Below are 14,227 nucleotides of genomic sequence, written 5' to 3'. Positions count from 1 at the left end.
ACTAACTGTCCTTTGAGTGTATCGAATTTTTTACATTCAAGAAGCAATACACGCAGCGCACTTAAGGGAAATTTTCTCTTGCCAAAAATGCATAATGTATATGGAAGGCGAAGGTTAAGCAACACTGGAGCACTCCTATGGAACAGCTTACCAACAGAAGTAAAACAAGCAAAATGTTTTTCACTATCAGTGAAATCCCATTATCACTCATTACTATTATCTGCATAGTTTTCATCCAAGTGGTGTACACATGTTTACCTTTTTTACTTGCAGTGTATAATTTACTAAATACAAATTCCCTTTCTGTGGGTTTCTCGTAGCTAATACACGTACCCTGCCTTGTGTTTTAAATGAATGTTTATGTATATATGACTTACTTATACTTCTTCGTATTGATGTTAATATTGTGAATTAATAACTAGCATGGATCCCAACTAGCCTTGAGCTAGGGATCCAGATGTCCTGTACAACATTTCCTGTGTACTTTCCTATTTTGAATAAACTTCAATGTACGTTATGCATATATACAGGGGGATCATTTTTAAGTGTTATGGAATTTTTTAAAATTCCCTGCGGCAAATAGCATGATTCTTCTCCTTGAGCTGAATTATTCGAAGAGGCAGACATTACTAGCTCAAGAAACCGAAACGGATGTTCAACGAATTAACAAAAACGCACTAATTAACTTCGTAATTAATTAATTTACGGCACATATGTTTACGAATTGTAGCCGGTGAGCTTGCAAGACATATCGACTTGAGTTTCCAGGATGACACCAATTTCGAGAAACTATTGCGATTGTAAATATATGAACACTCCAGGCGCATTTTCACTGTTGGCGTCGCCGTGAGGTTACGCCCAAAGTCCAAGGGCGAAACATCGTCGGCGCGCGCCGTATGCTCTACGTGCGAGTGAAAGCGTGCGAGGGTGAGCCGGCGATCGCGGCTCAATCTCGCAGCGGACGAAAACTGAGAGGAAGAGCGCCGCCTTCCGTCGCGCGCAAGGCTGCGGACGGAAAGTGGGGAGGGGTGGCACGCTCTACTCCGGGCTGCTGCTCTATCTTGAAAGCGATCTGCGACGGGTAGAGAGTCCGCGCTGCGCTGTGTTTTCGCGACTTAGTTCGCGTTGGTGCGAGCGGCTGCAGGAAGGCCAATTCGCTCGCTTGCTGCTGCGGCGTTTCCCCATGCACTGCAGCGTTTTGACAGCAAGTTTCCGCGGCCATCGAGTGAGATGTGTTCATGTTTGCATGTGCGAGTGTGACACCATGCTTGTTAATTTAGTTAGTGTTCGTATGTTTACTTCGTATAGCTGTTCACTAATTTGCTATCACAATAAACTTTTACATCGCGTCCAACAAAAAGGTCACCAGGTCGTTTTTCAATGGGTACCTGGTCATTGTGGAATCAGTGGCAATGATTCCGCCTATAACGCTGCTTGCGCAGCACATCAAGAAGAGCACAGCGTTCCAATTCCGCTTTCGAGGACAGTCGCCGCAAGGCAGCTTCGACACCTGGCACGCAGTCTCTCACTGACCGAGTGGAACTCGCCAAACTTACGACTTACATGACTGCATCGATTAAACCCCTCCCTGCAACTCCAACCTCCAATCGGACTTCCTCGACGTGAAGCTACGCTTCTCTGTCGCCTTTGGTTAGGGGTTGCCTTCACAAAGCCATACTCTACATTAATTGGAGTGACTGACAGTGCAGCATGCAAGGTCTACGGCACCGAAGAAAATATCGACCACCTGCTGTGCCACTGTCCACGATGTGCCCCAGAAAGACAAGAACTTGCCAAAGCTTTCTGGTCAACTCTGGTCAACGGACAACTTTTCCAATGCAAGTGCACTGAGCACAAGAGAACGCACATAATTGATAATTTTATCTTCGTACCGTCCTAATCATGCATCGTCTTTAGAATCTTCGCCGCCTTCCAAAAAGCGCTGGACCCACTTGAACACAGTTATTTTCCTTGGAACGCCCATTACATAGGCCTTATAAAAACAATTGATGTGTTTCTGCACCCCTCTAGCCCATTTTCACAAGAAATTTGCTATGGATCCTTTCTTCTCTCTGTTCATCGGTATCCATTTTGGCAAAGGCTAAAGTGGTCGCCCAAAAATTGCACGCATAACATTCTGCCTTGTCCCGCACCAGTCCGACTCGTACTAGAGGTAAACCGTGTCCTTTCGAGTAGAAAGAGCGAGAGAGAGGCACCGTTAGACCCTCTCCTACATTTTTACTGCCACACTGCACGAATTTTGGAACATACCTTTAGTCTTGCGCTTTACTTCATTCACATTTCACCACGGGTTGCAGTGGTTTAACAACGAAAATAAATATAAAAAAACAAAAACAACATTATTTTACGCTTTCCCTGGGTGCGATCTCCCCTACGTAAACAATGTGATTGAAACTTCGACATTCTTGAAGCATTATGCACATCGTTGACGGTCCATGAAGTCGGTAGTAACTAGGGGCGCTATAACGTAAAACTATTCCAAACTTTTCTATTCCAATTTCACTATCAGCCTTCCGTGATTGGTCAAAAACTTTTTTAGACCACCCCCACTTCACCTGTCTGTCAAGCGACGTCACGAAAACCGCGACAGCTCCCCATCTGATATGACGTGTGCACATGGATTATGCGTGATTTGACCGAACAAAAGAAAAATAGTTATTTCTTATTCGACGCCTCTTCGCCATTAGCCCTCGGCTATTTGTCAAGTGTTTTCGGGCTGCACCCACTTCACCTGCCTCTCACGCGACGTCACAAAACCGCAAGAACTCACCGCGTCAAAGTGACATGTACGCGATAAAGATGCATTAATATGCCGAACAAAACTGAATTTTCTTCTGAATAGCCGCAGGCTGCCCCGTTCCGAAGGGAATAAAGGATGGCTGCCACCAATCGCTCAGGTACTGGCTGCTCGCACTTGCCGGAGAGCATGGGTTTATTTGCGTGTAATAAAACTTTTTGCGTGGCCGTTTAACGTTTTCGAGCCCTTTCGGCACGTTTACCACCTCATTCTGCCAACTCTTCTTTGCTGAGGGTCAGTTTTAGCGTCATTCTTAAGCTTCCGTTGCATGCCGCCGTGATTTTCGACCAGCCACCACAAGCTAAGTAAGGGAAAGCCGACCAATCGCAGACGGCGGCACCACCCTCTTCATCCGGTTATCGATTTTCAGTGCACTGGCTCTGCCCCAGTGAATCCCTCTCCACTTGAGCGTTCTCCTCGCCTCTTGTCAGCCAATTAGACACGACAAGCCGCTCAGTGTAGGCAATGGTATTCGTTTTTCAAGCAAGCAAAAAGTTACCTCCTGTGAACGAGGAGAGCGTCTGATTGGTCTGTTCAGACTACCCTGCGGGTGACCACCCGATGCTTGCGTCGGCGGTTGCTAAATTTGACGTCAGGAGATTGGAATAAAAACATATTGGAATAATTTTACGTTATAGGGCCTTTGCTCACATTTGAAGCCTTAGGAATGATCATTGGGAAGCGTCACTAGGTTTGAATGTGAACTATATAGAGCGCACTCTACGCTCGCTTACAGAACTACATTGTTGAACTTGACGTGCGTCTTTGATGTTAAGGAGTGCATAGAGCTAGCAGCTAATCACTTCCACCTCTTAAAAAGCTTTTGTAACTGAGACGAGGTCAACTAAGCATCAACAAGTAGTATCAGCCAAGAGCTGCGACACCGGTGTACCCGTTCTTTCCTCATCATGCATGAGGGGAGAACAGGCACTTTTCCGGGGTTTCTTTTTTGAGCAAGAGGGAAATGCTGCCCACTAATATCAGGAAAAAGAAGGCGCGCATGGGATAACATTGTTTTTTATATAAATCTTTAACGCCTCCAAATATCGAATGGAAATATCTTGTTCTTTTCACTGTATTTCCAGCATAATGTACGACGATGCGGTCTTGTTGAAGAGGCGTTGAATGTCGTGCTCGCGATTGACATTTTCACCCTTAGATTTCACTCTTCCTTCTTCGTCATTTTTGTTTCGTTTTGTATTATTAATTCTCGCGCGTTCTCTTTTGCATTTAGTGAAGACACATAATTTTGTATTTCCTTCTGCTAAATCAGGTTTTGTCGCGTTACCAAGGCCGGTGTATTGCAAGGATTCCTTTCGCAGATTCTATTGCTTTCTTATCACCATACGTTCGCGGCTGGCCAATCCCAGTGATAATGCGGGTTGAGCGCCACTGGGACCACTGATGGAGCTTGACAAGGAATAGCAGTGCAATATAATCATTGCATTATTCTGCGCAGGTGATGTAGTGGCTTGCAAGGCATGCGCCATTGCAGAAATATCCTTACTGCAAAGCGGTAGTCTTTACGAAAGCGTCTAAAGGGAAAGACATCTTCCCCTCGCCGTTCCTTCCCCTTTCCCAGCGCCAGCGACAGTGAGATAGAAGTTCGAATAGGGTGTCCAAAATATCACACTCTTCGCAAGCAAGCGCACTGACGTCAGCCACTCTCCGAGAAAATGGCAGTGCTTGTTCAGCAGGCACAAACGCTGCCTGCACGACCACTGCAATTGTAGCTTAACTTGCAGCAAACACTCACAACGACGTATACAAAGAACAGATGCATTGCTTTCCGCGCGAAACTTGACTCTGCGTGCAGCCTGCCCATCCATCCTACGCCGCATTCTGGCAGCTTTGGCTCACTTTATTGGAAGTAAGCTGTAAGGCGTACAACGAGGACGAAATGGTTTGTCAGCGCTGTGCATCCTCCGTCTTCCTCACATTTGCTGGCTAATTATTTTTGGCAAAAGATGATATCTCACAGCAATTTCACCGACGAGGAACGTTGTGTCGTGTAGCGTACAGGCAATAGGTTGTCGCACAATGGATCTGCACGGACGTGGCTCGGTGTGTACGCTAAGTATATTGCAACGTACGGGACAAAGAAGTAAAGGACAAAGGGTATAGGCAGCAACTTTCTTTGGGTCTTTATATCTTGCTTCTCCCTACACGCCGCGCGCCATCTGCGCGTCACAGGAGATCGAATTGTGGAATAGGCTGAGACACGTCGCGCCGTCGCAGTGCTTCTGTGGCCGCGCAGGCTTGATGCATTCATGTTGCGCATCATAACGCGTTTCATTGCGCATAAAACTAATCTTTCGCCGTGGTCGCTCAGTAACTATGGTGTTGGGCTGCTAAGCACGAGGTCGCGGGATCGAATCCCGGCCACGGCGGCCGCATTTCGATGGGGGCGAAATGCGAAAACACCCGTGTACTTAGATTTAGGTGCACGTCAAAGAACCCCAGGTGGTCGAAATTTGCGGAGTCCTCCACTACAGCGTGCTTCATAATCAGAAAGTGGTTTTGGCACGTAAAAGCCCATAATTTTAATAAAGCTAATTGTACTACTTTGCGCGCTGATATGAATGCTTACTGCAAACGGTTACTGCCCGAAACTGTTCAAGCTTTGCTGTGCGGTAATACTATTGCGTATACTTTTATATATAAGTATACGCATGCTGCTTGCGGCGAGATAGAAAAGTGTCCGTGTTCCGAGATGTAGGTTGACATTAATAAATTAATTTAGTAGTCAAAAAGCAGCGATCGGGCAACGTGTGAAACGTTCTAGAAAGTAGTAATTGGGATGCATTAATGCAATAAGAATTTACACTGTCAATGGGGTCATCGCTGTTAAAGCCCCCTTATTCTTGCAATGCAGTTTGAATGCCGTCTTACACAACTCATAAACAACGTACGACGACCAGTCGGATGTGCCATAAAAAAAGAAAATAATGACAATAAAAGACAAAAACCATTGGAACTTCCAAGACTAATTATTCGCCAACGACGCGCGCGTATCCTGCGCTGCGCATCTAAAACACGCCTAGTCCTTGAATGCAAGGAACGCGTTCATGTGTGCACAGCCAAACGCTCGTTAGTCTCTGTTGCACTATCGCCCTACACCGCATTGTGAAAAATAGCGCGGCAGGCGCCAAAATATTGGATAATAATAATAATAATAATAATAATAATAATAATAATAATAATAATAATAATAATAATAATAATAATAATAATAATAGTAATAATAATAATAAAGACAAATACGCAAACAAACTCGGCCGCGAGACCACTTACGAGGAGGAAGCATCCGAGAGAGCGGGCGTGGCAGTCCTCCAGCTCTCGCAAGGTGGCATCGGCGGGTCGCAGGCGCGGGTCCTGACCCTGCTGCAGGTCCAACAGCTCCACGTCCACGCCGAGAGAGGCGCAGTGCCGCTGAAGTTCCGGTAGCACATTCTCTTGCACCACCCGGCGCTCCTGCTCGAAGTCTGCGCACACGAGACGATAGGCATGTGGGCTACGAGCAAGCAGGCTGGCGCGCTTTTTAGTGAGATGCACAAAAGAGGATCGTGACGCCTTGCAAAGGCGGTGGATATCCCTCGTTTTTTGAACAAGTATGAAAGTTATTTATTTATTTATTTTTATTACAGATTGGAAATGTATAGGCGACAGGGTCAGCATGTCGCCACCTCCTCCACAACGTTAAATCGTCGTACGAACGAAAGATGATGGGAGGTGAAGTGGAACCATAAACACATTTAACAGTTCCTTATCAAACGCGAGAAAGTCACTCGCAATACGCTGTACGCAGTATTTTGTACACTCGGTACATATCCCCCCCCCCTACGCATTTTCTTTTTCTGGAAGAGGCAGAAATTACCTGCATGAGAAATGACTATGTCCAGCTGGCGAATAAAAAACAGTCCCAAGTTAATTTCCGCACAAATAATCACTTTAGCGCACATCGTGCAATGGGAAAATCGAAGCCGGGCAGTAGTGAAATATTGTCTACTAAACATAAATCCAAAGATTGGGGATATCTGCTCCAAAAATCTTTTGAAATATGTAGCGGCATTCCGGAACTTTTCCATAGAATACCGATGCACACTTCGCAGCACATTTTAACGATGATTATCTCGAAAGTTGGTAGAAGTCTTTGAAGTTCAGCTAAGTAGACATGACTTCACTACTTTATTAGTGTCGCACTTACAACAAGTGCCCTAAAGTGAATAATGACAAAGATAATTAGTGAATCCTTAATTAACCGTCTGAACCATAGCGAGTTCTAATAGCAGTAATTTCCGCTTCTTCCAGAAAGGCACTTCGGAAGGCGTGAAAGCGCTATCTGCAACCGGCAATAAAAAAAAAAAGAAGAAGAAAGAAACTGTGCTCGAACGAAAGAAGGCAAAGCGTATACTTTTTCATACGGGACGAAATAATTCAACAGCTTGATTGCGAGTTCGGCAAATTGATTGGTGTTCGTCTCGAAAGCGAAACTAGCGTGATCAAGAACGAAACTCGGAAAAGTGGGGACAAAGGAAATTGCGTTCTTTAAAGTTGTGTCCGTTTCTATTGGCAACAGCCCACGCTAGGCGTGCAGTGCCTCATTGTTCGCATTTGTCGCTGTTTCTGTTTTACTGTACGTGCGCGCCGTTCGTCCAATACGATCGCTCGAGAGTTTAGCTTGCGTTCTTTCTTTTTCGATCTCTCTTTTCTTTGTCTCGGCTATGCTAACACTGTTTCTTTTTTTTCTTTTCGCTTTTCAATGTCAGCGGAATAAGTCACGCCACACAATTACCGAGCCGTGCTTTTCACGGGAACGGTTGAAGCACCATATGATATAATACGCACAGGAAAGTCCCGCGCGTACAGCCGTGTAGACCAACACAAACTTACATTTGTGCTACACACACGAATTACATACATACACGTTGGTTGTAAACAGATCTTCACTGAGACAACGATGGGCAATAGTGTGCTCCTTAATATTTCCCGGTGATGCTACTGGGCTCTAGCAGAAATAAAAGAAAGAACAACACTTTTTATTTTCTGTAATATGGGCGCTTTTGAATAGTACCTTTTTTATTGTACGTGAGAGAACAAATAGCTGAAGGGTGTACAATCAATAGTTACTTCAGATGTCAGTCGGTCTCGGGGTACAGTCGCCATTCATTCAAACGCGAACCATTCCGAAACTATATACTCCTGGCTCACCAGGTCTACAGGTTCACCTGCACTTGTTGAAGTGGCTTTATTCGGCCTCTAGAACGTACACTTGCGACCATTCCATGCATTGAAACCGGCTACAGAGCGCTTACATGCCGCATTTCTAAGTAATTAAGCTTCTTAATAAGTTACTTCTGGTCACGAGTCAAAATTTAAGCTGCCGGCACATCGGGAGCTTCTATAGGATAAATCGTTTTCTCGGCAACATTGCGGAAACTTTGACGAGTTTGTTGCATTTAAGAGAAAGCGTTGAAATCTATTGACTGTGAAAGCGGACTTTTTATTTAGGTTAGGTTAGGTTAGGTTAGGTTAGGTTAGGTTAGGTTAGGTGAGTAGAACTTGTGAGTAGAACTTCCACAGTGCCCTCGTAAACGTCGCACCAATTTCACGTAAGCTGTAAATGCAAAAATCTCGCTTGTCCGCTTGAAATCCTTTAACAGATGCAATTTGATGTACTGCGATATCTGTTTTTGGCGCAATTTGTAAACTTCGGGCTAGTATTTTGTTTCTTGCAAGCTTACCAATTATTGGCAATTCTTTCTAAACAAACTGAGGTCATAAATCAAAAATCTGCTTCCTAAAGTTTTAAAATTTTGGCTATCTCTCTCAAATGGAACAATATAAAGTTCATTCAAATGGGCCCAGCGGTTGTCTCAAGAAATTACCTGTGCGTTTCCCACGTACTTGAATAGAGAACTCAAGAGCCGGCCCTGAGCTAAAGCTTCCTCTCAAGACTGAATGATCGATGGGATTTTATTGCTCCAAAGCAACGCAGGGGCCATAAAAAGATATTAAATCTGGGGTTTTACCTGCCCCAAAACGATCTGATTACGAGGGACGCCGTAGTAGGGAACTATAGATTAATATTGACTACCTGGGTTTTTTTTACCTTGGATGCAATCAATGCACGATACACGAGCGTTTTTCGCGTTCTGCCTCCCTCGGGATGCGGCCGCCGTGACCGGTATCGAACCCGCGACCTCGATCTCAGCAACGCAACGCCATAGCCACTAGGCTACCACGGCGGGTTAACACAGGGGCAATGAGAGATGCCGCAATGGAGGGCTGCAGATAAGTGTAGATAACCTGAGGTTTTAAACATGCCCGCGCATGACCAGTAAGCGAACGATTTCGTATTCCACCTCAGTTGTTAGAGATTAAACTTCAGGTAAGAAATGGGTATACCACGGGCTCTAGCGGAGGCATTGGGTGATGCTAAAAAAAAATAAAAAATAAACAGCGACAAAAAAAAACCGCAGGCGATTAGAAATAAAAAAGTTACTTTTTCGGCGACGCATCATTAGCGCCCGTGGACATCGTATATTTCGGGATAATCGCCGCATCACTCTTATTATCATGGTAGGGAATTACTTTATGGAGCACATTTCAGTTGCTTTATTTAAGTTAATCAGGTGCCACGGCACGCCCGCTTAGTAAATATCCCCGTGACTAGAACCAGTTTCGAGATATCCATCCGCGACCTAGAACGGCGAGCTGCTATTGACTGTTTCAGATACATTTGCAGAAAGCCTTCCTTCCACGCTTCGCGAAAACGTTGCGTTGAACACCGATGTATACAGCCGCAATCAAAAGTTTGAAGGCCACAAATGAAGCAAAAAGAAAATTATTTGCCTTTATTTTTTCTTTTATTTATTTATTATTTATTCATTTTCTTTTAGCCTATGCATGCGCACTGAAAACAAGTGGTAGAACCCACGTGTGCATGTCGAACAAATGTAATTAATTCACTGTCACAATATCACAGTGGACGGCTGTCCTAGAAGAAAATTTAAAATTTTCTGTTAATGCCAGCACAGGACAGCGTTGGTCCTGGGCTCTTCCTTGTCCGTGTGTGTGTGCGTGTGTGTGTGTGTGTGTGTGTGTGCGTGCGTGCGTGCGTGCGTGCGTGTGTGTGTGTGTGTGTGTGTGTGTGTGTGTGTGTGTGTGTGTGTGTGTGTGTGTGTGTGTGTGTGTGTGTGCGTGTGTGTGTGCGTGCGTGCGTGCGTGCGTGCGTGCGTGCGTGCGTGCGTGCGTGCGTGCGTGCGTGCGTGCGTGCGTGCGTGCGCGCGCGCGGCACTGTTTAAAATGAATGACCTATCAACTTTTGTTCCTGGGGTACTTTGCTTACTATTTTTGCGACGATTATCTCTAGACTGTTGGTGACTGGAGAAGTTAAATTGTACAGGCATGGCCCTTGCGCTTGCGTGTCTCTCTGTGCATTCTACGCTACGGTTCGTAGTCTAGCAGGCACTGAACTTCACTGTACCTCGCACCAGGTTACTGCGACTTGTGAGCAGACTCTACGGTAGTTGCAAAGGAAGGTACAAGCATTCACGCAGAGGGAACAACGCCATGCCAAGTCCCATTCCATGCAGTAAGGCCCTTATCAGTGGCAGTGAAAAATCGCCGGATTTCCCGAGCACACAGCCAGCTAGCCAAAGGTGACGCGCAGAATACTGACAGATTAAGGGCGATATTTAAGAAAGCTACATAACTGGTTATTGACCATGCAATAGGCTAAGCCTTAATTTATCAAAGCCAAACTACATTATTTTTCATGCTGTTAATACAGTAGAAAGTATCACTCTGAAAATTTTCTACGAGCATACTGAATTAAAGCGTGTTTCACACCAGACATTTCTGGGTAGTTGGTTTAATGAGAATTTCTTGGAATTTTCACACCACCAAATTAATGTCTGATCTAAGTAAAACAGTCGGTTGTTTGTATAAGATATCTCATTTGTTGCCCCCCTGGTTAAATATATCCATGTATTACGAACTTCTGTACTCAGGGTTATCCTACTGTATCCCAGTTTGGGGAACTACGACCGTCCAGCAATTACCTTAAACTAATTTCAATTCAGAAACGCGCTATGCGTGCTTTTGAGGTGTTTCATGGCAGACCTTCAGATTTACCTACGTCACCGCTATTTCAGAAACATGGCATCCTTAAAGCAAAAGAAGTACATAATTTCTGTCTACTTAAGTACATCCATCGTCAGGATGTAGAACGAAGAAGGGTCACACAACATGCGCAAACTTCAACTGGCTTTTATTGTGACAGCGACATATATATACGCTTCCACAATCAGAAAAAAAAACCCAGGATGGCAAGAAAACAAACAAACCACGTACAAAACTGCACAGCCACATGTGCTGGCGAAACCAAGCCTTGTCACTGTTATTCCTTTTCACCGTCCAGATAATTCACTTCACCGTCCAGATAATTCACTTCACCGTTCAGATAATTCCAGCAACCGTTATGCTTTTCGGACGAAACGTAAGCTTGTTCCAATGACACGCACCAATTATGGCAAGCAAACACTAAGCTACCAAATTCCCACGTTAATAAATCAATTTCACTTTGAAACTGAATATTACCTTCCACAAAAACGTTTTAAATCTACAATTAAAAATACTTATTAGAACAAACGGAATGAGATATTTATTTAGTCAACAGACTGTATTTATTTGTGTTTATTTTACTACCTTTCAAATGTTTTTCTATAACGCACGTGTTGTAAGCTTTGTGATATTGAGGCCCTATAACGTAAAACTATTCCAATATGTTTCTATTCCAATCTCCTGACGTCAAATTTGCGTAACCACCGACGCAAGCACCGGGCGGTCACCCGCAGGGTTGTCTGAACAGTCCAATCAAACGCTCTCCTCGTTCATGGGAGGTCACTTTTGTTTGCTTGAAAAACGAATAACATTGCCTACACTGAGCGGCTTGTCATATCTAATTGGCTGACAAGAGGCGAGGAGAACGCTCAAGTGGAGAGGGATTCACTGGGGCAGAGCCAGTGCACTGAAAATCGATAACCGGATGAAGAGGGTGGTGCCGGGGTCTGCGATTGGTCGGCTTTCCCTTACTTAGCTTGTGGTGGCTGGTCGCAAATCCCGGCGGCATGCAACGGAAGCTTAAGAATGACGCTAAAACTGACCCTCAGCAATGAAGAGTTGGCAGAATGAGGTGGTAAACGTGCCGAAAGGGCTCGAAAACGTTACACGGCCACGCAAGAAGCTTTATTATACGCAAATACACCCATGCTCTCCGGCAGGTGCGAGTAGCCAGCGTCTCAGCGATCGGCGGCAGCCATCTTTTATTCCTTTCGGAACGGGGCAGCCTGAGGCTATTCCAAAGAAAACTCAGTTTTGTTCGGCATATTAATGCATCTTTATCGCGTACACGTCACTTTGACGCGGTCAGTTTGTGCGGTTTTGTGACGTCGCGTGACAGGCAGGTGAAGTGGGTGCAGCCCGAAAACTTTTTACCAATAGCCGAGGGCTAATGGCGAAAAGGGGTCGAATCAGAAATAACTGTTTTTCTTTTTTCTGTCAAATCATGCATAATCAGTGTGTACACATCATATCAGATGGGGAGGTATCGCGGTTTTTGTGACGTCGCGTGACAGACAGGTGAAGTGGGCGTGGTCGAAAAAAGTTTTTGACCAATCGTGGAGGGCTGATAGCAGAATTGTAATAGAAAAGTTTGGAATAGTTTTCCTTTATAGCGCCCTGTTTCTGTGTTTTAGGACTGACATCTTTAAGTTTGTAAAAAAATTATGTATCTTTATACCGCACATAGGATAATTTATGCGTTCGATTTATTCTTTTCTAGTACAAATTTGATGCATGTTAACTGACTGCGTTATGCTTTTTACAACGCTTGAGAAATTCATTGTGAATTTGTTATGAAGTGCTCGTGCATAATGCCAGCTGTTCTACGGCTGACCAGGGCCTTGTCAGACTCTTGCCTTTTGTCTTGGCGCCCTCTTTTCTTTGAAAAGAAAATAAACTTTCACTTCACTTTCAAACAAAATCAAGCCCCCCCCCCCCCCCCCCCCAAAAGAAAAAAAGAAGAGAAATTATAATATTATTTCAGGGAGAAGCTTTACAGGAGAGTGCATTCTGCTCATTAAATTATACTTCTTGTATTGTCGCATTCGTATATTTGTGCTGCTGAAGATGTGTATAATTAATTGACTAAATCTGGCAGCAAAGCATCATCATTTAAAAGTGTATCGCTCTAGCGCGCACTGCGTAATGTTTCCACATGCATGCGGACTCAAAAGCTCTGCCCGTGGCGGACTATATTATAGCTCAGTTGGTCAGCAGCTATGATACAGTTCGGAGGCGGAATTGACAAAATTTTTCATTCGTACGTGTTGTTTGCTATTCGCGAGCTTTCTGTGCTAGTAACATGTCCATCACCATGATCGCCTTTAATGTTCTCATACGAACTATCCGTATGAATACGAACTTTCTGTGCCGCATGAGTGTAGCCACGTACGTAGGTCATCGGTAAGCGAAAAAAAAGGTATTTCAGCAGTAATTGCAAGCACAAGTTCATTAATAGTTCACGTTTCACTGCGGCTGAACTGTTTTTCTAAGCATCTATTGTAGGCAACTCCGCTGCGTTAACTTATAAAAATCTGGGGTTTTACTTGCGAAAACCACGATATGAGTATGGGGCACGCTGTAGTGCGGGAACTCTGGATTAATTTTGTGAAACTGGGGTTCCTTAACCTGCACCTAAATGTAAGTACAAGGCCATTTCACCCCCATCGAAATGCGGCTGCAGCGGCCAGGATCGATCCCCGCGACCTCAAGCGCGGCAGCGCAAAGCCACAGTCACTAAGCTACCGCGGCGGATAACGCCACTGAGTCATCATGTGTTGTCTTCATGCTCGTGAAACCTTTGGTAAACAGTATTGCTTCCAGCAATTTCGCCCCAGCCCCTTCCTGTTATTGCAACTATAGGTCCAACGCAAACTGCCGCTATTGCCCTATATATGCGCGCATAGTCTTGTTCGTTTTGCACACGTCCCGTCGTTTGCGCTGGTTCTTCATGACGTGCGTAAACCAACAAGCCGAGCAAAGAGCCCTCGTGCCCATGTTGGTCCCCGTTGCAATGCTTTCTTTTGGAATTATTAATTCTACGGATGCTTAATTCATGCCTCTCACTTTCACCGACATTATATTGTCCTTAATTGAAAGCAGGTCAAATGTGCGACCGGCGCATCGACTGCTGGAGGCCTTTTGTCAAACATCAAAACTGTCGAAGAACGCGGACCTTGAACTGGTATATTTCGCGACGAATCGCGAAACGGTGAAAATGCCCGAAGAGGAGATAATCGGCGTCAAGAAAGGTCACCGATTTGCCTTCTGCCGGAGCGTCCT

The 14,227-nt window shown here is 44.8% G+C and overlaps 1 protein-coding gene across 1 annotated transcript in view; it reads right to left on the bottom strand.

The window, feature by feature from the left end:
- LOC140218399 (NACHT and WD repeat domain-containing protein 2-like) overlaps positions 1-14,227 on the bottom strand; it is an 81,865-nt gene that overhangs the window by 42,239 nt on the left and 25,399 nt on the right. Inside the window, exon 2 of the mRNA XM_072288117.1 lies at positions 6,113-6,303. Within this exon, the coding sequence (XP_072144218.1) occupies positions 6,113-6,303 (191 nt within the window). The remainder of the gene's footprint in view (positions 1-6,112; positions 6,304-14,227) is intronic.

The sequence above is a fragment of the Dermacentor andersoni genome, chromosome 1, assembly GCF_023375885.2.
Source record: "Dermacentor andersoni chromosome 1, qqDerAnde1_hic_scaffold, whole genome shotgun sequence".
In the NCBI taxonomy this organism is placed as follows: Eukaryota; Metazoa; Arthropoda; class Arachnida; order Ixodida; family Ixodidae; genus Dermacentor; species Dermacentor andersoni.
The sequence above is the reverse complement of the archived record's forward strand: the minus strand, read 5'-3'. Positions and strand labels throughout refer to the sequence as shown.